The sequence below is a fragment of the Phocoena phocoena genome, chromosome X (assembly GCF_963924675.1).
Source record: "Phocoena phocoena chromosome X, mPhoPho1.1, whole genome shotgun sequence".
In the NCBI taxonomy this organism is placed as follows: Eukaryota; Metazoa; Chordata; class Mammalia; order Artiodactyla; family Phocoenidae; genus Phocoena; species Phocoena phocoena.
In genome coordinates, this window is record NC_089240.1 from 7058585 (window position 1) to 7084455 (window position 25871).

Genomic DNA, 25871 nt, shown 5'->3' on the forward strand with positions numbered 1-25871 from the left:
GAGTTTCTCGCCGGTTCGCCCAGTATTTTCCTCTGAAGTTTGTGTGTGCAGACAGTGCTGTTATCCCAGGCACATGAATGGAAATGTGGAAAGGTACAGACTTGTTTTTCTTCTACTCTGTCGAAACACTGCTGCTTCCCCTTTCTGGTGACGCTACTCTTTTAGCTTCTGCTTTGGGTTGCCTCCTCTGTCCTGCTTTTATAAGGATAAAAAGTTCAGAACCTTATTCTGTGGTAAAACTCCGGTAATCGGTCATTGACCACTTAGCCTGGAATTTTAACTTAGAGCCAGGGATGTTCCCTAGGTGACGAGTGTCTATTTTGTCCCATCAGTTTCTGGTCTTGTGTTAATAGGAGTTCACTGTGTCAGACAGTGAACCTGGCCTGTCTCTGTCTCATTCCGTTCCTTTCAAGTTAGGGTCCAGCAGGAAGGGCCTGCTCGTTTAAGGCAGTGTCTCCTGAAGCTGATGGAGATGTACAGCAGGGCAGGGCGTGACTACCAGCTGGCTGAGCCATCCATATCCTTTGGGGAGGTTAGTGCCCATGAAGAGGCCGAGTGGTAGTCTGTAAAAAAACAACAGCAACAACAAAAAAACCTGACAGCAGCTCTCAGCAACATATTCAGCTAAAGCTTTGATTACTTGGAATATTCAGTTGACTAGATTGATTTTCCACGCTCTGCTCCTGAAGACCTTCCAGGCTTCTCTGTGCTGGGGTGGAGAGCAGCAAACATATGACCTCCTGGTGCCCAAACCGTCTGTACAAGTTTTCCTGCTGAGACTTGTCTAGCTCCTTGCTGGGGGCTTTTTGTTTGTTTGTTTGGGTTTTTTTTTTTTTTTTTTTTTTGTAGCATCTAAGGCTTAATTCTTTCTTATTTTATTTATTTTATTTTTGGCTGTGTTGGATTTTCATTGCTGTGCATGGGCTTTCTCTAGTTGCGGTGAGCGGGGGCTACTCTTTGTTGAGGTGTGCGGGCTTTTCATTGCCGTGGCTTCTTGTTGTGGAGCACGGGCTCTAGGGCGCACGGGCTTCAGTAGTTGTGGCTCGCGGGCTTTGTTGCTCCGCGGCATGTGGGATCTTCCCGGATCAGGGCTTGAACCTGTGTCCCTGCATTGGCAGGCAGATTCTTAACCACTCCGCCACCAGGGAAGTCCCTGAGGCTTAATTCTTAATGGCACCATCTTGAATTTCTATTTGAACTGGGTCTGCCGGAGGCTTTCTTTCTGTTATGCCCAGTCTCCCTTGGGACACACATCATGCCTTATTAGGGCATAGGTCTGCATGAATTGCAGTTTTCAGGTGTGTTGAATTAGACCCACAATAAAAATGACTGTAGAATTGCTGTTGCAGAAAAATTTAATTCTGCTAATAATCAAGGCTAAAATTACTTGTTAGATATATAACATTTCCTAGTAACTTTAGTCAGGAAATGGAAAATTCTCTAAAACACACTACAACTTAGAGAATTTTATAAGGATACTCCTCATAGATAAAGTTATATTTTTAAAATGAGATACTAATTTTCTAGGTTACAGAAAAATCATGCAATAATCGTTAGTGCCTTGGGGGAAAATGGTATTTTAGAACATTATAGAACGTAAGAAATGCAGTCTGTTTTAAAAGTTTTTATTGGAATATAGGTGATTTACAGTTTTGTGTTAGTTCAGGTGTACAGCAGAGTGGTACGGTTACACATATATCCATTCTTTTTCGGATTCTTTTTGCATGCAGTTATTACAGAATATTGAGTAGAGTTCCTTGGGCTCTACAGTAGGTCCTTGTTGTTTATCCATTTTATATATAGTGGTTTGCATCTGTTAACCCCAAACTCCCAATCCATCCCTCCCTCTGCCACCCCCTTGGCAACCACAGTTCTGCTCTGTGTCTGTGATCTTGTTTCTGTTTCGTGGATAAGTTCCTTTGTGTCATATTTTAGATTCCAGGTACAAGTGATATCGTTTGATATTTTGATATCAAAATACCAAATTTTGGATATTTTGGACAAAGTATTTTTTAATACCCTGTCATGGGAGATAGCTGCCTCCCCCCCTTTTTTGAACACAGTGATAAAAGTCCCAAGTAGTCCCATATCAGTCCTAGCAGACGAATGTATATTTTGTATTAATTTGTCCCCCGTAGGGCGGAATAAAGCACAGGAGATGGAACGAAGGCAGGCTGTGGCCAGCTTCAAAAATGCCCTTGCACAGCAGGGTAAAGCAGCTATACTCCAGTAAGGAAAAAAAAAACAGAATGGCCTTGGTGCTGCAGCTTTGCCACGCTGAGTGTTACAGCACCCCAACCCAGGAAGACATAATGGCTCCTTCCCTCCTCCGGGCGCAGTCTCGGGGTGTGTCGGGCTCTCGTGGCCCGTGCCTGCCTCTGCACACTTCTGCCCACCGTAAACCGGCCCATGGTTAACTGTTTTCCCTTGACTAGTGAATAATACAGTCTTCAGCCTGGGGAAGAAGGGGAAGTGGGCTCCTAAGCAAACTCTGACGTCCTGATAAAAGGTTGCACACCTCCCTTGCCGCGAAGCACAGCCCAGAGGCTCTTGACCTGTGCCCTGCCTCGGCAGACGAGGAGGCACTGCTGTGTCAGAAGAGTTAAAGTCATTTTAATACGAGTCTTTTTTTTTTTTTTTTAAACTTAAGAATGAGTCCAGTTTTTCCCCAAAGCTGTGAATGCACTTGGGAGACACACATGTAACATTCAGGAACGAGGATTTCGCCTGTGAAAGCTGGCCGCTGAAAAGTCGGCAAAAGGTCTCTGTTTTTTTTCGGTGCAGCCTCATCGGGATTGGAGTAGCTTAAATCTTTTCTTTCTTTTTTTTTTCTTTTTTTTTTTTTTTTGCAGTACGTGGGCCTCTCACTGTTGTGGCCTCTCCCGCCGCGGAGCACAGGTTCCGGACGCGCAGGCCCAGCGGCCATGGCTCACGGGCCCAGCCGCTCCGCGGCATGTGGGATCTTCCCGGACTGGGGCACGAACCCATGTCCCCTGCATCGGCAGGTGGACTCTCAACCACTGCGCCACCAGGGAAGCCCCCTTTTCTTTCTTTTTATTGAGGTATAGTTGAGTTACAATGTTGTATTAATTTCTGCTGTACACCACAGTGATTCCGTTATACATAGTTACATTCCTTTTCGTATTTTTTTCCCATTATGGTTTATCGTAGGATATTGACTGTAGTGCCCTGTGCTCTACGGTAGGACCTTGTTGTTCAGCCACTCTCTGTATGTACTAGTTTGCATCTGCTCGTCCCAAACTCCCAGTCCATCCCTCCCCCACCCCTCCTCCCCCTTGGCAACCACAAGTCTGTTCTCTATGCCTGTGAGTCTGTTTCTGTTGCGTAGATAAGTTCATTGGTGTCATAGTTTAGATTCCACACATAAGTGACATCCTGTGATGTTTGACTGACTTCACTCAGCGTGATCATCTCTAGGTCCATCCATGTTGCTGCAGTTGGAACTATTCTGTTCTTTTCCATGGCTGAGTAGTAATCCATTGTATACACGTACCACATCTTTATCCATTCATCCGTTGATGCACGTTTAGGTTTCCACGTCTTGGCTATTGTGAACAGTGTTGCTCTGAATGTAGGGGGCGCATGGAGTAGCTTCAATCTTAAGTGCTTTCTCTTTTATTTTTCTATTTTTAGATGACAGAGGGAGGTTACAACTTAGAAACATAATATTTTGGCAGTTTTGGTTTGATTCTAAACTTCAGTTCACTGGGGAGAAATAATATGACTGTGGAGATGAGGAACGTGTTTAGTGAAAAACCTGTGTTCGTGTAGTAGTCCCATTGATTTAAACTCTCTAGATTTTATAAGTCTCCAACCCTCACTCCCCTCGTCCATGATATATATATATATATATTTTTTTAAATAAATTTATTTTATTTATTTATTTTTGGCTGCGTTGGGTCTTTGTTGCTGTGCGCGGGCTTTCTCTAGTTGTGGCGAGCAGGGGCTACTCTTCATTGCGGTGCATGGGCTTCTCATTGCGGCAGCTTCTCTTGTTGTGGAGCACGGGCTCTAGGCACGCGGGCTTCAGTAGTTGTGGCACGTGGGCTCAGTAGTTGTGGCTCACGGGCTCTAGAGCACAGGCTCAGTAGTTGTGGCACACGGGCTTAGTTGCTCCGTGGCATGTGAGATCTTCCCAGACCAGGGCTCGAACCTGTATCCTCTACATTGGTAGGCGGATTCTTAACCACTGCACCACCAGGGAAGCCCCCATGATATATTTTTTAAATGCATTATACTCCTCTGTCAGCCAGGAGTACAGGTGTTAGATGAGGAGAAATGTAGGGACTTGGAGCTGGTAGATTTCTAGAGCGTACGCAATATGTCTTAAATAAAAACATGAGTACAGCAAGACGTTATAGGTTTTCGTAGCCTGTGTCTCAGACGTGATAATAAATGATGCCCCTCAGCGGTTTTGTTGTTTTTGTTTTCTTTTTTGGCCACCATGCGCAGCCTGCGGAATCTTAGTTCCTCGACCAGGGATTGAACCTGCGCCCTTGGCCGTGAAAGTGCAGAGTCCTAACCCCTGGACCGTCAGGGAAGTCCTTCAGTAGTTTTTTTTTTTTTTTTGCGGTACGCGGGCCTCTCACTGTTGTGGCCTCTCCCGTTGCGGAGCACAGGCTCCGGACGCGCAGGCTCAGCGGCCATGGCTCACGGGCCCAGCCGCTCCGCGGCATGTGGGATCTTCCCAGACCGGGGCACGAACCCGTGTCCCCTGCATCGGCAGGCGGACTCTCAACCACTGCGCCATCAGGGAAGCCCCGTCAGTAGTTTTTTAATTATAAAAGCCAACAAAGTTTTAGTGTTTCAAACGGTTTCTTTGGTGTTGATTTTTTTTAACATTATAAACATTAAAAGGAAAAAACGATTTGTATTTATAAAGAACGAGGACTCATTCTAAAGTTGGATATCTTCTGGATGAACCCGTCTGGTTCTCTAAGGACCTCACCCCAGGCCCTTCCAGGGAGCCCCGGGAGAGGGTGGGGTGGGGTGTGTGTGTGCTGCTGCCTCACCGCCCAGCCCCATGCTGGGCACCCCTAGGGCCCTGGGACCCTTCGGGTCTCTGCTCTGCATCCACAGTCGGTGTCTTTGTTCACGGCCAGAAGCAGAGGGAAAGCGTGGTTCCAGATGTTTCTGCCCCTTTGATGGCAGAGACAAAGGCTTTCCTCACAAGCCTCCAGCCGACATCCGCTCCCGTCTCCTGTCAGGACCGTCACGGCTACCCTCCCTGTGAGGGGGGACGCACGGGGCCCCTCCCGTGTCTGTGGGGACTCTGGCTCCACAGTGCTGCCGGCCACCGCGGACGATCGGATCCTAGTAACAACGGTGGAGGGCGGCACCTGCGAAAGATGGGGTCAGGGATCTTGGAGGATCCGGACGGGGGCGAAGCCCTGATAGACCGGCCGGCCGTGGGGAGGCAGGAAGAGGACCTGGCGGTGGGCATAGCGGAGACCACTTTGATGTGTGCAGGATCCTGCCTGGGGGTGGATTCTAACTGCAGAGAGGAGGCATGTACGCAGAGTAGGACGGGAACGCCCGAAATCACAGGCTGCCCCTTGGGGGTTATGCGCATGTGACTTTCCCATGCAACTTTTCTTTTGTTGTGGGGGTGTTCTCGCCAAGTTTTAAAAGCAGAAGAGTGCCAGCGATTTGAGGACAGAGGGATAGTACCCGTAAAAATCCAGATCTCCAGCTTCTTTAAAACAAACAAAAAAACCCCCAGAAACCTGGAAGATCCGCCCACACTGGCTGTTAATTTCCCTGGGGCTCCCAGCAGCCAGGACCTGATCGTAGCCGCTGCGCCTTCAGAGGGGAGCGTCCTGCCGCCGCCCCAGGGCCCCCTTCGAGGGCTGTCTTTTGCACCCCGGTCCCCTTCCCTACTCTCTGGGTGCTAGTGTGTGCAGCCCCGAGATCCCTGTGCTTAGTTATGTTCCCCAGGCTTGGCCTTTGACATCTATCTTTGTCCATTTGAGCTGCCGTAATTAAAAAAAAAAAAAAATCCTATGAACAAGAAACATTGAGTTTTCATAGTCTGGAGGCTGGAAGTCCAGGATCCATACAGGTGCCGGCAGATTCAGTGTCTGGCGAGGACCTGCTTCCTGGTTCACAGGTGGCATTTTCTTGTATCTTTAGACGGTAGAAGGGGTGAGGCAGCTGTCGGTGGGGGCGGGGGGGGGCTCTCGTATAACAGCACTGATCTCATTCCTGAAGGTTCCACCTTCATAACCCAGTCACCTCCGCGAGACCCCACCTCCTTATACCGTCACATTGGGGGTTGGGTTTCAACATGTGAATTTGCGGGGGGGTGTGGGGGGGAGACACAAGCATTCTGTCTCTGACAGCATCCCTGAGGAGAGTTTTTCAAAGAGACAGCCCTCGTGATGGGTGAGATCTTCTCTCTTTCACCCGATAGAGAGACGAAGCCTTCCGGGGAGCTCTGACTCATCTAAAGGGAAGGTGAGGTGGCCTTGGGCGGGTCCCCTTGGAGCAGCCCCTCTCCTGAGTTGCCCGGCGGCAGCCTTATCTAAAAGAACAGGCGCCGTTTCTTTGAAACAGCAGAAGGCTGGGAACGTCCATTACAAATAAACAGCCGTGTGTCTGACAAGCAGGGACACTTTGTTCTCTTGTCCAGCAGTTCCGCTTCCTGTTTCTTGATTGCCTATCAGCTCCTGCAGATTGCTTTTCTTCTTTGAAAACTGCAGAATTAAGTCACTCCAGTCATCCCTGTTGAACCGGTGCTTAGATGTTCCCACTACTCATTTGCAAAAGATGTACGAGAAAAGGTTAGAGTCGGGGCAGGTCTCTGTTCCCCGACTGCTACGGAGCCTGCTTGCTTCTGCCCGGTCCGTGCTTGATACTCGTACAACGCACTGCAAAGGGCAGGTCTGTGTTGTATTCCTCCTGTGGTGTAAGGTGAACGCTGGCTCTAGACGAGAACTTCACTCTCCAGGCTGACTCTTTTCCCTCTCTGTTCACCCTTCCCACAGAGGTTGCCTGTTGTGTCGTGACAGACGCTGATATCGGAGGGGAAGAAATAAAGATACTTTCGGGGTTTTATCCTCCAGGAGATGCGAGTCTTGCTGTGGGGCTGGCAGCAGAAGCAGGGAACCAAAAACAGGGGGTTTGGGGGACTTCCCGGTGGTCCAGTGGTTAGAACTTTGAGCTTCCATTGCAGGGGGCATGGGTTCCATCCCTGGTCAGGGAACTAAGATCCCATGCGCCACGTGGCGCGGCCAGAAAGAAAGGAAGGAAGGAAGGAGGGAAGGAAAGGAAGAAAGGAATATATAGGGCTTCCCTGGTGGCGCAGTGGTTGAGAGTCCGCCTGCCGATGCAGGGGACACGGGTTCGTGCCCCGGTCCGGGAGGATCCCACATGCCGCGGAGTGGCTGGGCCTGCGAGCCATGGCCGCTGAGCCTGCGCGTCTGGAGCCTGTGCTCCACAACGGGAGAGGCCGCAACAGTGAGAGGCCCACGTACCGCAAAAAAAAAATAAGGAATATATAAAAACCCAATACCAGAGGGTTTGGAGCCCTGAGTGGTGATGTGCCCAGGGTATTCAGGAGGCCAGGAGGTGGCCACTGGGTCCCACGGTGGAAGCGGTGTTGGGGGGTCCTGGTGTGGGACCCAAAAGGATGAGTGGGGTGAGCCAGGCGGAGTGAGTGTGTGCGTGTCAGGGGTAGTGGGGTGTGAGTAGAGGGGACCCAGCCAACAAAGGCTGCAGACAAGGAGGACCATTTCTTCGGGGAGAAAGGACAGAGGCTTCTTAGTTGCAGCCCCGTGCTGTTTGGGCAGGGCTCAGGGTGTCCAGAACAAGGCCTGTTCTGCCTGGTAATGGTGGGATTTGGTTGAACACAGTGGCTCCACCTGGCCTGAGCAGCTGGCCTCTCGCGTTGCTGGTGGAAGAGGCTTTGCGGCAGGTTCAAAGGGGATGTTAGAGCTGTCCGGTTTCCTGTGTTCCCCAAGAGTTATGATGACTGTTGCAGGTACTTCGTCCTTTCTCTAGAACAGTGGTTCTCAACTGGGGGTGATAGCTTTTGTCCCCTGCCCCCTCCCCCCAACCCCCACCCCGGGGCACCCTGAGTAGTATCCGGAGACGCTTGGGTTGTTCTGACTTGGCGTTGGGGACGCTGCTGACACCTAGTGGGTGGGGACCGAGAATGCCGCTCCTCAGTGTGTGACGGCCGCCACCCAGAGCACAGGGCCATCCAGCCCTGGTATTGGAGGGGAAGCCCTGGTATTGGATGTCTGTAGCGCCGTGGCGGGGAAGGGCGGTGCGGTACCCCATCGTACCCCATCGTACCCCATCGTTGGGCTATGCCGTGTTTTGTCTGCTGGACATTTGGGTGGTTTCTGTGTTTTAGCTGGTGTGGTCGATGCCAGTATGATCATTCTTGTATGGGCCTCTTGGTGAACATACCTGCACAGGGTTGACTTGAAGGTTATTCTCTCTGTTTCTGCAAGTGGTTGATCTGTGCATCCGCCCTGTACACAAGAGTTGCAGGGGTTAGAAGCGGGCCAAGTGTCCATCGACAGGCGAAAGGATAAGGAAAATGTGGCATACACATACGATGGAATATTAGCGTTAGAGAAGTGTGATCACGTGGGTGAACCTCAAGCGCTGTAACTGGACACAGAAGGGCAATCCTGTATGATTCCACTTACACATGGTATCCTCAGGAGTCAAGTTCATGGAAACACAAAGCAGAATGGTTGTTGCCAGGGGCCGGGGAGATGCTTGATGGATACGGAGCTGTGCAAGGTGAAGTTCTAGGGATCGGTTACACACAATGTAATTATAGGGAACACTGCTGAGCTGTACATTTAAAAACAGTTGATAGTAAATTTTCTGTGGCGTTTTTAAACCACGCTTTTAAAAAACAAGAATTACAGGTGCTCCTTGCCAAGCTGCTTTCCTTCAGGTGTCCTGGTGTCTTCGTGGTTGCACTGCGCTCCTTTGCAGCTCGTGGGACCCACCCTGCCTCTTCTTCTCCGAGGTACGCTCGTTCGCTCGGGGCAGCAGAGGCGCAGTGGGTGTTACAGGGTGACAGGAGTTTGAGCTTACATAAATGTGGGAGAGGGTCCGTAAGGGAGGCCTGGGGGATCCTGGATGGAAGGAGTGCCTCTGAGAAGCCACGCCCAGCCGGCCTGGGGAGCTGGCCGGGAGGGTGCCTCCATGCAGCCACCTGTACGTGGCCCTGGGCCAGGCATCTCCTCGTAGGAAGACAGGGGATGCAGAGCAATGGGGTGTAAGGGAAGCTGGAGGCTGCCGGGCTCTTCTGCATCGCTTCCGCCTTCTATCCTTGGACAGATTCTCCTTTGGACCCAATCTAAACCAACCGTACAGGGATAGAGATTCTAGAAAACGTAGTTCCTGTGTTAACCAAGAGGACCCAGAGCTGTGCCTGTTATAAACACCTGACCTGTGCATGCAGCATACATTTCAAAGGGCCGTCTGGGGAGATGGGGCATGTGTCCTTTTTTCCCCTTTGCTTCATTGCAAAGCCACAGTATATAAACCATGACATCTTTTAAAGAGGTATTTGTGTCTTAGCCTGAGAACTTAAGTACCACTTAAATCATGTTTTCTGGTTTTTTTAATGTGAGAAATGTGGTCTGGGTTTCCATGAACATAATCCACTTAGGTGAAACTTTTGTAAAACACTCCATGTGTAAATGGCGACTTGCTGTATTTTAGAAGTTTTTTGTAAGGCTATAGTAGCTAATCAAGGGAAAAAGAAACTTTAAATTAGGTTGAGAATAACCAGTAAGAACATCTAGGATAACTGAGCTTCGGGATTTACTTTTCCCCCAAACAATGTTACTTGAAAGGACTTAGAAACCACTCTACCTAAATAGCTTGGAGTATTGTAAATGAAGCGGTCTCCCTTTACCACTTCAACGTCTGGTTTCCCCGTGTTAATGATCAGGAATGGGGATCATTTGTCACTGAACTTGAGAGTCCAGGAACCTAGCCTGTGCTGTAGTCCTGATTGGAACATCAGCAAATTACAAGTAAAACGATTTGTAAACATACTTGTATAATACTTCTCAATTTACAAAATATTTTCATAATTGTCTCACTTTTATTCCCCTGTTGGTCCCGGGTTGTAAGACAACCAACTCTTACCACCCTTGTTTTGGGCGACAGAATTGAGGCGAAGAAAAATCAAATGACTTCCTTCGGGTTGTGTAGTGAAGTGGTCGAGGTGAGAGTCCTCGATCCATCACCCCTCATCTCTGTGAAACCTTGCCTGATACCCCTCCCCGTACCCTGTGGTTTGACTCTTCCCTCCCCTGTGCCACCGGGGCCCACGAGTGCCTTCCTTGCTGTGCTTGTCACATGGAATTTATATCCGTCAGGGTCCAGTTGGGAGGCAGAAAGCGCATAGTAATTGGAACAGGGCCTGCATAATAGGAAACAGGATTCCGCAAACTGGCCACATAGCAAAACACCCCTTATGTCTTGTCTGTCTGTCCGGCAAGGTTGAGCAGTTACCATAGGGACCGGAAGGCCCCGCAAAGCCTAAAATATTTACCATACGGCTCTTGAAGGAGAAGTTTGCCAGCCCCTGGTGTAAAGGATTACTAACTATATTAGCAGATTATTACTTATTGTCAACTTACTGAGTCACGATGAGCTAGGAACTCCTCCGGGGTAGTGAGAGCTTTAAAAGAGTGCAGGAGTAGCAGGTGTAAGGACCAGCCACTGCCTCGAGGGCTGAGGCACATAACCTATAAGGGAGGAGAAAGGAGGTGTGCGACTGCCCCCCTTCTTACTGCCCTCCCTTCCCCCAGTCTGAGATTCAGATCTGCATGGCATGGGTGTGACAGCAAAGTCACTGAGCCCCTCGGGCTAGCTGACAGACAGGAAGCTGCCCATGCAGAACCTGGCAGGTGGCCAGGGAGCTGGCTGGCATGCCAGTGGAACCCCTGGGAAGCCGTCCGAGGGCATGCTTCTAAAACTGGCCGGGAAGCTGCCCACTGGAGTGCTCGTGGAACTTGGCTGTGGAGCCGCGGTGGATTCAGCCACTGCCTTGTCCACAGGAGGAGGCAGAGAGGACAGCAGCCCCTCCAGCGCCCGCTCCTGAGGACCCTTGCAGAGGTGCCAGCCCACGAAGGAGGGCTATCCTCAGGTCCTGCCCCAGTATCACCGCTCGCTCGGGCAGCGACGGGTGGTTTGCACTTAAGAGGCTAGCTGGCGTGGTGTTGAAATGGGTCGTTCGCACACCTTGCTCCTTCTGGATTGTAACTTACCAGGCAGGGGTGTTCGGAAAATGCTCCCTGAATGTTGCTCTCCAGAAACTGTCCCTTGCACGGGTTGGCCCGTGTTCTCTAGAGTGCTGTGCTCTGCTGAGGCTCTGGAGTCTGCAGGGTCCCGAGGCCGCTAGACCTTTGCCCCATCTGGAGAAGAGGCACATACCTTGGGCTTTATCCTGCCCGGGGGAGGCCGTGGCCCCTTGGCTCCGAACGAACGCTCCTCGCGGGGTTCTCTTCTGCAGCCAGCCTGGGGTCCGAGCTGCCACTGCTGACCCCCTGTTGCAAGTTCCCTCCCCTCTCTGTTTCTTAAAACCTCTCCCTGAGCAGCAAGGTTCTTGTCTGTGTCTGTTTGGACTTGCGGTTGCTCAGTGCAGCCTCCACTGCCTCTGGGTCTTCACACATCTCATTGACCTGCTCAGCCCCTCAGCCTGGCTCTGTCGCCTTGTCGGGGCCACACCTGCCTTCGTCTTGGGGTGGCATGTGATCCAGCGTTCGCTTTAGCCGTGAGTGGCAGGCATGTGTTAGAATCTTCAGAGCAGACCCTCGTGTTCTTACGCACGGGACTGAATACTGACGTGCTCATCTGAATCTGAATGTACGAGGCGGGTTTTGGTTTCTTAGGATTTTTTGCATGTGGGGGTAGTTATCATTTTTCTTGCTTTTTGATACGTTTTTTTTGTCAACCATGAGGAAAGCAGTTTTCTTCCCTAGTTGATATTTTATTGGTTGTTTTGAGGATTGGTACACACACGGTTCAATTTGTACTTCCTTCCTAGTGTATGTAGGAACTGAGGAACTAAGAAACCACGTCGTTTTGATGCTTTTCTAAACAGGTGTTCCACTGGCTTTCTGGCTTAAAATGTGGAAACAACTTTTCCTTAAGAGGATATCAAGTATGAATACCTTCAAATGTTGACAGGCTGTGACATCATAGCCCCCCTCAACGTTGAGTATCACAAGCACCACACGCTCGGATTTCCATGTTTTTCATGGCGCAGTCATGGCGCATTATTAGGGAAACTGGAGTGTCATGACCGGGGACAGGAGGGGCCAAGATCAAGAAGTGGTTTTCTTTAGGAAGTAATTATACTAAAAAACATAGGCGTACAGGTAATTTTATTTTTATTTTTTTAACTTATTTTTTTGTTTTGTTTTGTTTGTTTGTTTTTGCGGTACGCGGGCCTCTCACCGCTGTGGCCTCTCCCGTTGCGTAGCACAGGCTCCGGACGCGCAGGCGCAGCGGCCATCATGGCTCACGGGCCCAGCCGCTCCGCGGCATGTGGGATCCTCCCTGACCGGGGCCCGAACCCGCGTCCCCTGCATCGGCAGGCGGACTCTCAACCACTGCGCCACCTGGGAAGCCCTAACTTCTTATTTTATATCGGAGTATAGTTGATTAACAATGTTGCATTCATTTCAGATGTACAACAGAGTGATTCAGTTATACGGTATACATGTATCTATTCTTTTCTAAATTCTTCTCTCAGTTAGGTTGTTACAGGATATTGAGCTGAGTTCCCTGTGCTACACAGTAGGTCCTTGTTGGTTATCCATTTTAAATATAGCAGCGTGTATCTGTCAGTCCCAATCTCCCTAACTATCCCTCCCCCCATCCCCTTGGTAACCATAAGTTCGTTCTCTAAGTCTATGGGTCTGTTTCTGCCTTTTGTAGCATTTTTAAAATATTCCACATATAAGCGATATTGTACGATATTTCTCTTGGTCTGTTTGACTTACTTCACTCAGTATGACAATCTGTAGGTCCATCCGTGTTGCTGCAAATGGCATTATTTCATTCTTTTTAATGGCTGAGTAATATTCCATTGTGTGTGTGTGTGTACACACACACACACACACCACATCTTCTTTATCCTTTCCTCTGTTGATGGACGTTTAGGTTGCTTCCGTGTCTTGGCTATTGTAAACAGTGCTGCAGTGAACACTGCAGTGCACATATCCTTTTGGACCATGTTTTTCTCCGGGTATCCTGTTCAAGACCTATTACGTGCGTGACTGCATCTCCAAAGTGCCATTGAGTATGCTTTGTGTTGTCAGGTTAAAGAAAACTACCCCTCATGGAATGTTAAGCTGAATTCATTATCCCACCCTTCCCTGGTTGGACCAAAAAATAACCAACGAACAATTTCACCTCTTCAGAAAGCGTTTATACTCCAGATATGGGGTGAGGTGGGATTTCCTTCTTAAGCATGTTTCCAGAGCTACTGCGAAGCTTGAATTCCCCAAATAGTCGATAAAAACACTCCTCGGGATGTACAAGAAGGGAGACAGGGACCCGTGACTGATGGTATGTTCACGTCTTAACACTTGAGAGGTTTTTGGTTTTCGATGGGCTTCTCGGTTACCGGAGATGCACTCTCCGATTAGTTCACAATTTGATACTTTTCCTGGATGCGTCAGCTCTCTTTTCCGAAACAAGGGAGCTCAAGGAGAATGAGTTAAAATAGTTCAATGAAGCAGACTAAGGAGGTGACGTCAGTGATTGTCCTGGCTCACAAAAGGCAGTGCTTTCTCATGGCTTGTTCTCCAGACAGCAAAGCTTTCTTTGAGATAGTCATAACGGATTAATCACGGGTGTGATTCATGGCCTTTGAAATATGATACAGGACTTAACACATTCTTCCTCCTTTGGTTTTGGTCTCTGGGTGTCGCGATTTTCCACATCAGTCCCGCTCAACGTCTGAGCGCCCCCGGCCGACCCCTTTCCCGTGGCCCTTGACGTCCAGCGTCGATTCGGTCCTTAGACCTTCCTTCCCAGTGTCTGGAGCGCTTGCTTACGTTAGTGTTCTCTGCCCTGTGTTGGTTTGAGCCCTTGGTTTCTGTCCAGTACAGGGACAGAACCCGCCGCCTTATGTTCTCTGGCAGAAGAAATTCTTTTCGCGTCAACCTCCAGGATGAAGCTGACAGACGCGTTTGCTGGAATAAGAAGGTTGCTCCCCTGCTTCCGTGCTGGCCTTCGGGGGCCCCCACTGCCTCCAGGATATCATGCCAGATTCCGACTCAAGGTCAAGCTCCTCATCTTCCTCTTTCTGCCCTTATCTTCAAACGCTCCCCAGCCAGAGCTCTGCACTGGGCCAGGCTGACATTCCTCAGACCGGCCCGGCTTCCTGCCTCTGCCCCGTCTTCACATGCAGACCCCCCTGTGGAATGTCCGCCCCCATCCATGCCACCCCTTTCAAGTTGCCCTTCGTGGGCCTCTCTCTTGGTGAAGTCTTTCATCTCCAGCCCCGAGGCCAGGCGAGCCCGGCCCCTCGCGCCCCTGCTGCCCTGATGTGGTTCCTTCCCACGGGAGTCCCGGCTCCCAGGAGAATCAAGGTTCTCCGGCCTCCGTGGATGTCATCCTTGATCAGCTGTAACTAACATCCGTTGGATGAAATACAAAAACTTTGTTCCAACGAGACTTCCATTGACTTTTTTTCCCCCCCGCTACTGTTTCCAGATAAAGTGTTTCCATAAGAACAGCAAGGAAATCTGCACATCTGGGGACACTTGAGTCTTAATTGAGGCCCTAAACAGGAGTTTTCCAATGCCAGTGAACACTCAGACCAGAATATTTGACCTGGCGTGTGAACGTGGGACGTTGCTTCTGCCCGTGGCACACGGGCAGGCATCATGGGTGTGGAGTCATTTGTTCTCGTGTGCCTGTCTTTTTGTAAAGGGACTTTTCTTCTGAGCTACAGCGAGCGGCACTGAGAACTTTGCCCGGTGGCTCTGGGACAGGACTGCCCTGTTTGTGGCTCTCGCGTGCTGCAGATGTCAGGCACTTCCCTCTGCCAGCGGCAAGGCCAAGCGCTCTCTTGACTACAAGGCAGGGGACGGTGACAGAACGATCCTGAGTGTCTGTAATGTGTGATACACTGTACAGTCCTGGCAGGCAGAGTCCGTAAGTATCCTGTGAGACTAGAGCCAACTTCAGGTTTGCTCTCTACCAAGTTCAAGCCTAATTAATTCTTCCCAATGGGAGAAGTTTGATGGGGTCAAGAGTACAGACTGGAGGTTTTCGAAACGTCTTCTTTTACAACTGTTTTCTCCATGAGCACAATAAACGTCAAACAGACGGTTTGTCTTGGCGAGGAAGCCAGGCGGGGAGAATTCCCCAGCTTCTGTGTCTCCCAAGCCCAGAGCCGTCTTTGCTGGGAATGTAGGTAGAGTGTGGTCGGGACGGCGCAGGTGGACACTTCAGGGTGCGGTCTTCACTGGTGCAGGAGGAGCTTGGGAAGTCTTTGCGGATGAGGGGAAGCAACACGATGTCATCAAACTTCGATGCCAGCGCTTGGAGACAGTCTCGCAGAACTTGTGCATCCAGGGGTTTGTGGGAACGAGACTGAAAAACCCAGCGGGTCGCGGTTGAGTCACACGGGTTGCCTCCAGGACGTCCTGCCTTGGAAAGCTGTCCTAAGGCCCTTGCAAGTTCCTTGGTCATAGTTGTCTTGCCTGAAGAGTTTTCTTGTGAAGCTGAAATTCAGAGAGGCATCATCGCAAGGAGAGGGACGCACGTACACGCGCTACCCTCGCTTCTCGCCAGCTCTGCGTGTGTTTGCTTGTTTGGGCTTTTGTGACTCTCACCCCCTCTTTGTTCGCTTCCTGCACCTTCACCCACCCGTCTTCTTCCAGGTTTCTCCGTGTTGGGGCCCCAGGGTTCTGTCCTCAGCTCTTGGTGGGTCTGTTTTCTGTGTAGGACGCCTCCATCCCCGTCCCTCCAGTTTTTAAATTCCTTCCGCTGCTGGTCACCCCGTGAGCAGGCCACCTCTCCCCGGGTCCCCTCCCCTCCCCTCAGGCAGCCGCCCACCGATCCTCCGCCTGGACGGCCCTTTGGCCTCCCACCCGGGGCGCGCCAAAACGGAGACTCCCCACCACGTAACCTTCACCGTGGCCACGTGTGGCTGAGTGTGTAATCTTGGTGGGGTGGAAACTTATTTACGATCTGTTATCATGTCAGGATAAAAGTTGTCTAGACTTTGAAACCGGTTGTTGACCCAATGGTTCGCTTCATAGTTTAGCTAGGAGTGCTCATTTTGTTTATGCCGTGGAGTTGCAATGAATAATTGCTTTATTAACCTAGGAAAAGTTCAGCTGTCCTTGGGATCGGGCGGAGACTTCAGGAAAGTACCACGTGGTTTCAGAGCTGAGCCTGTAAGTTGCCTCGTTTCCAGCTTTGTAACTACCAGGGGAGAAACATATACGGCTTTAGTGCTTTGTGAGGTTCGGAACGGACTTTTAGGTTAGTCCGGGCAAACAGAGCAGCGAACTTCCTAACCCATACACCTCTGTGCCTATAAGCATTCATCTTTTTCACTAGTTTTCCTAGCACTTTGTAAAAATAATGGCTTTTCGGTGTGAAACGGGGGTTGGCAGCTTTTTTTTAATAACAAGCCAAGTAGTAAATATTTTTGGCTTTGTGGGTCAGACTATTCTATTCTCTCCTGTAGCAGTGTATAAACAAAGAGCTCTGGTTTTCATTTACAAAAAAAAAAAAGCAGCTGGCTGGATTTGACTCATGGGCCACAGTTTGCCAAGCGCTAGTACAGAAAGCAGGTTGGTTAATCGATGGATTATTTGGTGCTGAGTTGGATTATTACTGTATAGGGAAGATGAGGGTGAGGATTTAAAGATTAAGATTCCTCAGGATAAAAATCATAAAATGCTTTTAAGGAGTCGGTCAATACACGTTCATACATCCGTGTTTAACACTGAGTAGGGAGTATTTTACATACCCAGCGTGGTGTAATAATCTAGGACTATAAGGAAAGGAATCAGATACTAAGCGTCAGCAAGGATGTGGAGAAACTGGAGCCCTCGGATGCAGAATGTAAAATGGTGCAGCTGCTTTAGAAGGCAGTCTGGCAGGTCCTCACAATGTTCGCCGTAGCTACCGTACGACCCTGCCATTCCACTCCTACGTGTACACCCAAGGGAAATGAAGATGCACGCGCAAGCACAAACTTGTACACCAGTGCTCACGGCAGCATTAGTAGCCAAAAAGGAAAAACAGCTTCAATACCCATCACCGATGAACGGATAAATAAAATGTGGTCGGTCCACACAATGGAGCTTCCTTCAGCCATAAAAACGAATGAAGCTCAGACGCAGGCTACGACATGGATGCACCTTGAAAACCTGAGTGAAAGAAGCCAGACACAGAAGGCCACCTATTGTATGATTTTGTTTATATGAAATATCCAGGATAGGCAAACCCTAGACGCAGAGAGCAGACGCATGGTTGCCAGGGGCTGGAAGCATCGGGAAGTGACCGCTGACAGGCACGAACGAGGTTTCTTCTGGGGTTAGGAAACCGTTCTAAAATGGGTGGTGGTGGTGGCTGGACAACTCTGTGAATATACTAACAAGCCACTCATTTATCTTTTTATGGGTGAATTGTGTGCTATCTGAATTATATCTAAATACAGCTGTTACGGAAATAACTAGGTGCAGGATTAATCTATGAGAAATAACTAGTAAATAATAATTTTTAAAAAAAATCCATCATTATTTTTTGGAGGAAGGAGATCCAGAAGGTGAATCGGTATTTCTGGCTCTGCGATTTCTGGTGTGTTTCTGAGAGCTCGTGCGCTTTCCCGCCCCTCCGTGAATGGTAGACCTTGCGGAGGCAGACCAGGTGAGGGATGCATCCCTGGTCTCCCGCTGGGAATCAGGGCCCAGGTGGATCCCTTCACCCCTGGGTTGCCCTGAAGCCAGTCTGAGAAAACCTGTGGGTGGCATGTGTCACGGGCATGTTGTATTCCTGGCCAAGTCCTGGGGACTTGTTTGCTGTTCAAGAGGCTCACAGGACACACTTCTGTGTTGCAGATCGAAGAAGGAAGCAAAGCCGCGGCAGTGGACAAGTTGTTGGCCGGAGATGAGATCGTTGGCATCAACGACATCAGTCTGTCGGGGTTTAGACAGGAAGCGATTTGCCTGGTGAAGGGGTCGCATAAGACCCTGAAGCTGGTGGTGAAAAGGTAAGACCTGGGCCTCGTGCCTTGTTTACAAAGAGAGAGGAGCGGGACAGTGAAACCTGGAGTCTATTGGCTGCGCCGTGTCACTGTGGCAATCGTGATTTGGACTTAAGTCGCACGCGTGTGTGTGTGTATGTGCATGTATACTTAAGAATCTATCTCTTGGCCAAGGATGAATCCAACATCAAAAATTTTAAACATTCTTTCTTTTCTTAAAATTAATTTTTATTGGAGTATAGTTGATTTACAGTGTTGTGTTAGTTTCTGCTATACAGCAAAATGAATCAGCTATACATAAACAGATGTCCACTCTTTTTTAGATTCTATTCCCATGTAGGTCATTACAAAGTTGTTTTTTTCCAATAGTTGTTTATCTTGGCTGCGCTGGGTCTTAGTTGTGGCACTCAGGGTCTTCATTGCAGCACGTGGCATCTTTAGTTGCGGCATGTGGACTTGTAGTTGTGGCGTGCATTCAGGATCTAGTTCCCCAGCCAGAGATCGAACACAGGCCCCCTGCATTGGGAGTGTGCAGTCTTGCCCGCTGGACCACCAGGGAAGTTCCCTACAAAGTATCGAGTAGAGTTCCCTGTGCTATACAGTAGCTTCTTAAAAGATTTCTTCTTTTATTACTGTTGACTGTTAATTTTGATGTAAGTGATTTTGAATACTTAAATCTTATTCTTGGCAACATGTTGGTGGTTTTCTGGCAGTGAGGAAACGGCTTATGCTCCAAATGATGAAATGTCATTGCCTGTGTTTTACACAAGGTGGCGGGCTACCAGGTTTTGGGGTTTTATGCTAAAATGTGATGCATATAGACTTACAGGTCAGCTAGCAGGTGTTTCCAGTGCTGTGCTGAGGTCTGAGGGGAGCAAGTGCATATTCCAAGAAAGGAGATTGTGGATAGGAGTTGGGATGATTTGAAGGGGTCAGAAAGTGAAGTTGGGCACGTGATGCGTTTACACACAGGCACTAGAACGGTACTACGAGGCAGCATGGAGGTGTTTTGTGACTTTCTTTTTTTTTGGCCACGCTGCACAGCTTGTGGGAATCTTAGTTCCCCAACCAGGGACCAGGAATCGAACCTGTGCCCCCTGAAGTGGAAGTGCTGAGTCTTAACCCCTGGACCGCCAGGGAATTCCGGTGACTGGTTTCATATAGAAATAATTCTCGACCTTGTGTTCTACAGTTGGCTAATTCATAGTAAAGTGTTGACGTGCCCCTTTTAGCAGAATTAGTGCAGTCTTTCCAAGATTGGCTGTAAATTTTATTTTACTTTTTAAAAATTTATTTATTTATTTATTGTTTATTTTTGCTTGCATTGGGTCTTTGTTGCTGTGTGCGGGTTTTCTCTAGTTGCGGCGAGCAGGGGCTGCTCTTCGTTGCGGTGCACGGGCTTCTCACTGTGGTGGCTTCTCTTGCTGCAGAGCATGGACCCTAGGCGCGTGGGCTTCAGTAGTTGTGGCACACAGGCTTCAGCAGTTGTGGCTCGCGGACTCTAGAGCACAGGCTCAGTAGCTGTGGCACACAGGCTTAGTTGCTCCGCGGCATGTGGGATCTTCCCGGACCAGGGCTCGAACCCGTGTCCCCTGCATTGGCAGGCGGATTTTTAACCACTGCGCCACCAGGGAAGCCTGGCTGTATATTTTAAAAAGTAAATTGACTCGAGGCCTTCAGTTTTTGGTACAGACTTGAAGGCATATCCCTGTGGACTTTTTATGTATTTTTTTTTTTTTTTTTTTTTTTTTTGTGGTACATGGGCCTCTCACCGTTGTGGCCTCTCCCATTGCGGAGCACAGGCTCCGGATGCGCAGGCTCAGCGGCCATGGTTCACGGGCCCAGCCGCTCCGCGGCATGTGGGATCTTCCCGGACCGGGGCATGAACCCGTGTCCCCTGCATCAGCAGGCGGACTCTCAACCACTGTGCCACCAGGGAAGCCCTATGTATTTATTTTTGAGGGACCAAAATAGCATCCAAGGAGGAGGTTCAGAAACGAAGAAGGAAAATATTTCATCCTTTGCCATATTAATGTAGCAGCCTCATTTCTCAGTGGAATAGGCTGTCCTCCTTGTAAATCAGAAAACTGAAGTCTCAGAATGGCCATTTTGGAGACTTCTGGGGGAGCAAGGGACAGGACGGGTGCCATCATGGTGTATAATTTCTTTGAGGTCACCTTATTAAGCCTCCTAAGGCAGGACGTGTGAAGTTCTCACAGGATTCCGTTAGACTTGGTGGAGCGCTGGTGATGGTGAGGGACACTTGACTCACACAGGGGAGACAGCGGTTATAAACCACCACCTGAAATGTCTCCTTTGCGGGGCTGCCCGAGCCCCCAGAACACACAGACGGCTCGTTGGCTTACTGTCCATCTCCCCGCACTGGGAAAACACTGGCTTAGTTGACGCGGTGAGCAAACCGTCTCGCCAGTTTGCGGCTCCTCATTGCACAGCCCGATGCGCAAGGGCAAATGAAGGGCTTGGACTTACTGAATCGAATTGAACTGCACTGGGACGGGCATCATTGGAGGGCCTCATGGGGATGCTGACACTGAGGTGCTCATTCAGTAAAACCTGTCAGTGTGACATCGGCCAGCCCAGGGGAGGCAGCAGCGAATAAAACCGAGCCAGTGACACATCCTGGGGGACGGAATCAGGATGCGTGAATATTTTCACCGGTTGCATCTCACAAGGTAAAAATGAAATGTTGGTCTATGTCAGGTCTTATTCTAGGGTCCAAAAAACGAGAAAGCAGGTGTGTAATAAAGTTGGTGTAGTAACAGCAGCTGTAAAGAAGGGAATTTGCACCCCAGTAGAAAGTTGGATGAGAGACGCTCATAGGCAGTTTCTAATATGAGAAATGCACATAGGAAACAAGTGTTTAAAAACACGTTTAACTAGGGATCGACAAGTTTACTTACAAACTAGGTTTTGATTCTCCAACTGGCCGAGATCTAATGGAATAGCAATGCCCGTTGGTGCTGAGTTGTGGGGAAACAAGTGCTTATTAGATGTAATGCTGGTGAGACTTTCTGGTAAGCGGTTTGGCAACATGTGTCAAAAGGCCTGTTTTGGACTCAGAATTTCATTTCTTGGATCCTAGATATTCAGCAAAAGGAAATGACTGAAGTGAATTAGGGACCATCCATACTGCAGAGTGCTGCCATTATAAATGGTGTCAGCCAAATGAACTTATCTACGAAACAGAAACAGACTCCCAGACACAGAGCACAGACTGGTGGTTGCCAAAGGCAGGTGGGGGGTGGAGGAGGGGTGCATTGGGAGGTTGGGATTAGCAGATGCAAACTATTATATATGGAATGGGTAGACAACAGGGTCCTGCTGTAGAGCACAGGGAACTCTAGTCAGCAGCCTGTGACAGACCGTAATGGAATAGAATATGAAAAAATATATATACGTGTGTATAACTGAGTCTCTGCTGTACAGCAGAAATGAACACATTATCAATCTATACGTCAATAAAAGTTTTTAAAAAGAATACAAGTGCTACTACAAAATTTAAAAATGGTGTCAGTGGGCTTCCCTGGTGGCACAGTGGTTAAGAATCCGCCTGCCAGTGCAAGGGACACGGGTTCGAGCCCTGGTCCGGGAAGAATCCCACATGCCGCGCGGAGCAACTAAGCCCGTGCGCCACAGCTACTGAGCCTGCGCGCTAGAGCCCGCGAGCCACGACTACTGAAGCCTGCACGCCTAGAGCCTGTGCTTTGCAGCGGGAGAGGCCACTGCGGTGAGAAGCCCGCGCCCCGCAGAGGGGACTGAGAAAGCCCGCGCGCAGCGACGAAGACCCAACACAGCCAAAAATAAATAAATAAAATAAATTTATGGGAAAAACAAAATGGTGTCAGTATTTCGTGACATGGAAAGATGCCCTTCAAAGTCCAGTTGAGTGGAACACATACAAGCAGTTATAGAGCTGTGTAGGCCCCATGAAAAAAAGTTTTAATTTTTAATTGTCGTAAAATACACATAACAAAACTTACCATCTTATCCATTAAGTGCACAGTCTAAGTGTATTACTTCTCTGATGATAAAAATGTCGAGCCCGTTGCACTTTTAAAGAGGAGAGGCCTTTGGGGTTCCGTGTGATGTGTTCACAGGACTCAGCAGGAGGTTTGGTCCCCAGGAAGCGGTCAGCTGTGCTCTGTTCTGGGAGGTGCCCCTAGCAGGCTCTGTTTATTGCTCTGTGATCAAGACAGACAGGATCACCCTAAGGGGTGGGTGTTGGAATGCCGGCTACAGTTACTCCAAGAGTGACTTTTTATTTCTCATTTATGAGTACTCAGAGTACCCCGTGGGCGTGGGACAACATTCACTTTGGAACGGGAACTGGGTGGGATACATCAGCCTTTCTCCCAAGCCCTCTCATCTTCCCATTTTGCCGCTCCGGAGAGCGGCCGTGTCAGTACTCATCTCTTAGGTTTCCTTTTAGAAGCAGGTACCTCCTTATGTGTTACACGTGAAAATGGGGGTTGGTCCAGGGTGAGTGCTCTGAGTCGAGATTTCTCCTGACCCCGTGCGGCTCCACGGTCTGGATACTCTGCTCTGTGTCTAGCAGGTCCTCTGTGTGTGGACATAAACGGTGCTTCCGGGGTACAGCAGACGGTGCTGCGGTGTGATGCTTTAGTACCCGAGACCGCATACATGTGCGTATAGGCCGTCCTGATCCATTCCTAGTATGGGAGGTTTTGAGGCAGAAAGTACCGTGCATCGTGAAGTCTGTTTTTGTTGGCTTTGTGGATGTGATAGGTGACCGATGCTTTTACCGTTTAAATGGGCATTTCTGTCATTATGACCGAGGTTGGGCATCATTCCATGTGTTCAGAAGCTTTTTTTTTTTTTTGAATTCGAGGAACGTAGTTAAGGATCTAAAACCCGGATGATGTGAGTTCTGTGCGGAGTGCACACCCTGAGAACTGGGGGTAGAAGGAGAGAGAAGGCCTGGGGGCCTGGCCCGTTCGCCGTGGAGCTGACTGCGTATCCAACAGACTTGTGGGGAGACCGATCATACTTTGGCTGTGAAGGGTTGATGGGAGCCCTGCTGTAGAATCCCGCATACCCGGTTTCCCTTTAAGTGAGGGGTGTGCAGGACGATTATCTAGTTTAGATAGAGCTTAATATTCTAAGTAACACATATAACCCAATATAAAACCAAACCAAGCAGTTTGTCCGAATGTTTTTTTTTTCCAAACACACTGTTAAAAACAAACTTAGGTGTTTTTAAATTTTTTAAAGGTAATTTTGGATTAAATTTTAATACTATGTGGGTATTATTTTTGCCTATTAGAAAAGTCTGAAATGGTGGTTTTGCCTAGAAATATGAATAAACTTCTACAAAACGGTTAATTAGTCAATACTAGGATCTGTTGATGTCATCTGGCACATGGTGAATTACGGTTGTAAGTACTGAAGGTGCACATAATAAGGAGTTTTAAAACTCCATATGGGGCTTCCCTGGTGGCGCAGTGGTTGAGAGTCCGCCTGCCGATGCAGGGGACGCGGGTTCGTGCCCCGGTCCGGGAAGATCCCACGTGCCGCGGAGCGGCTGGGCCCGTGAGCCATGGCCGCTGAGCCTGCGCGTCCGGAGCCTGTGCTCCGCAATGGGAGAGGCCACGGCCGTGAGAGGCCCACGTACCGCAAAAAAAAAAAAAAAAGAAAAAAACTCCATACTAACTTACCATTTACCTTATTACAAAGGCACCAGTGAGTGCTTTTAACATGATTTCTCTTAAATCGGTGACGTTTTCTTCTCTATCTAAATCTCACCATTCTCGTGTTTCTTTATCCCTAGGCAACCACTAATCTGACTTGTATCTCAGAGATTAGTTAGCATTTTCTAACTAGTGTTACATGTAGAGCTCCAAAATGGATCACGTACTCTTTTTATATATATACATAAATTTATTTATTTATTTACTTCTGGCTGCGTTGGGTCTTTGTTGCTGCACGTGGGTTTTCTCTAGTTGCGGCGAGCTGGGGCTACTCTTCGTTGCGGTGCGCGGGCTTCTCATTGTGGTGGCTTCTCTTGTTGCGGAGCATGGGCTCTAGGCGCGCGGGCTTCAGTAGTTGTGGCGTGTGGGCTCGGTAGCTGTGGCTCGCGGGCTCTAGAGCGCAGGCTCAGTAGTTGTGGCGCACAGGCTTAGTTGCTCCGCGGCATGTGGGATCTTCCCGGACCAGGGCTCGAACCCGTGTCCCCTGCACTGGCAGGCGGATTCTTAACCACTGCGCCACCAGGGAAGCCCTGGATCATGTACTCTTTAAAAAAAAAAAAAAAAAGTGTTTAGTTTATGAAGGCACTCTGTAGTTAATTCATAAACTGAGCCACCAACACATCAGTATCAAATGTTGCCCTACCTGCGGATCACCAAATGATAAATGAGCTGCCAGAACCCTCAACTACCTGCCCAGCCCAGGCACCTTAAGAAAGCGTGGCTTTTCTGACGAAGATTGAAAACAGCTGAGGGTGAGAGTGGCCAGCGCAGGCTTGGTTTTTCTCGGAGGTTCTGGGGAGAGGCGTGTACGCGCCTCGGTGTGAAACACCTACCCGTGGCTTTATGAACAAAGTGGGCGTCGTGCATCACTTCCTGACGCCCTCCCGCTGGTGACAGCTGCTGGGTGTGCTTGTCTTCAGCCTGTGCGGCGAGCAGGGCACCCGGCGGCCAGGCGAGGGTGGTGGCGGGCTGACTTCACGAGGCGGTGGCGTCCGGTTTCACGGGGCATGGGCACCGCGTATCTTGTCATCGTTTAGAAGCCGGGACTGGGCGAGCGCGATGCCTTAGGAGACAAGGACCCAGATCACTGTCTCTCCCCAGCCACGTTTCTTTCCCAGACAGCTGAGAGCCAGCGCTTCCCTCCCAGCGTTGTGTCGGCTGGAAACAAAGCAGGGTAACAGGAAGCCCCACCGGGTGCACACATGTTCTCCTTTGAGATGTCCAGGTGGTATCCTGGCGTCTGCCCGGGAGTCAGCGGAACCGGGGCACCAGCAGGGGCAGCCTGGCCGTGCCTCCCGGGCACTTTGTCCTTCCCTCTTTGTTCGGCCCAGGAAGTGCTGCTTGCAGGAAAGTGTGGGAGGATGTGGTAACCTCTTCTTCTGTGTCTGTTTCTCTGTGTACTTGTCGCCTGCACTTTCTTCCCCCGTGTCGGCCCCTCCCTGGAGGTCCTGATGGGCAGGTGTGGGATGGATCTCGGCGCCGGTATTTCCCTGAGGGCCACAGGCTGGTTTGCTGGGTGGCCGCAGTGCTCATACCACTGGCTTAAGCAAATGTGCTTGGAAAAGGTTAAGACCCGAAACTGGGTCACTCGAGGCCTTTTCCTGATTAACGCAGGTGTCGGTAAGCCCCTTGCTGTGGGAGACGTGCTGAAGTAGGGGACGCTTCTCGCCCGGTGCTGGGTTAAGGCTGTTGCCGTCCGATGCCGTAAAATGCTCACTAAAAGCTCTGTGTGCACAGCACCGGGATACCATCCACTGTCCTCCGTTCACAGGGAAGTGGGTACCATACGTTCAGCTCCTAAAACGTACATGGAATTTCAAACACCGTAGGGAACATGTCTCTTAACTGTCAGGCCATGAATTATATTGTATAGCTTGTAATGACTCTTTTGGTCT

At 49.6% G+C, this 25871-nt stretch overlaps 1 protein-coding gene across 1 annotated transcript in view; it reads left to right on the plus strand.

The window, feature by feature from the left end:
* Positions 1-25871, plus strand: part of SHROOM2 (shroom family member 2) — a 133616-nt gene that overhangs the window by 43780 nt on the left and 63965 nt on the right. The window contains exon 2 of the mRNA XM_065901039.1: positions 18102-18253. Within this exon, the coding sequence (XP_065757111.1) occupies positions 18102-18253 (152 nt within the window). The remainder of the gene's footprint in view (positions 1-18101; positions 18254-25871) is intronic.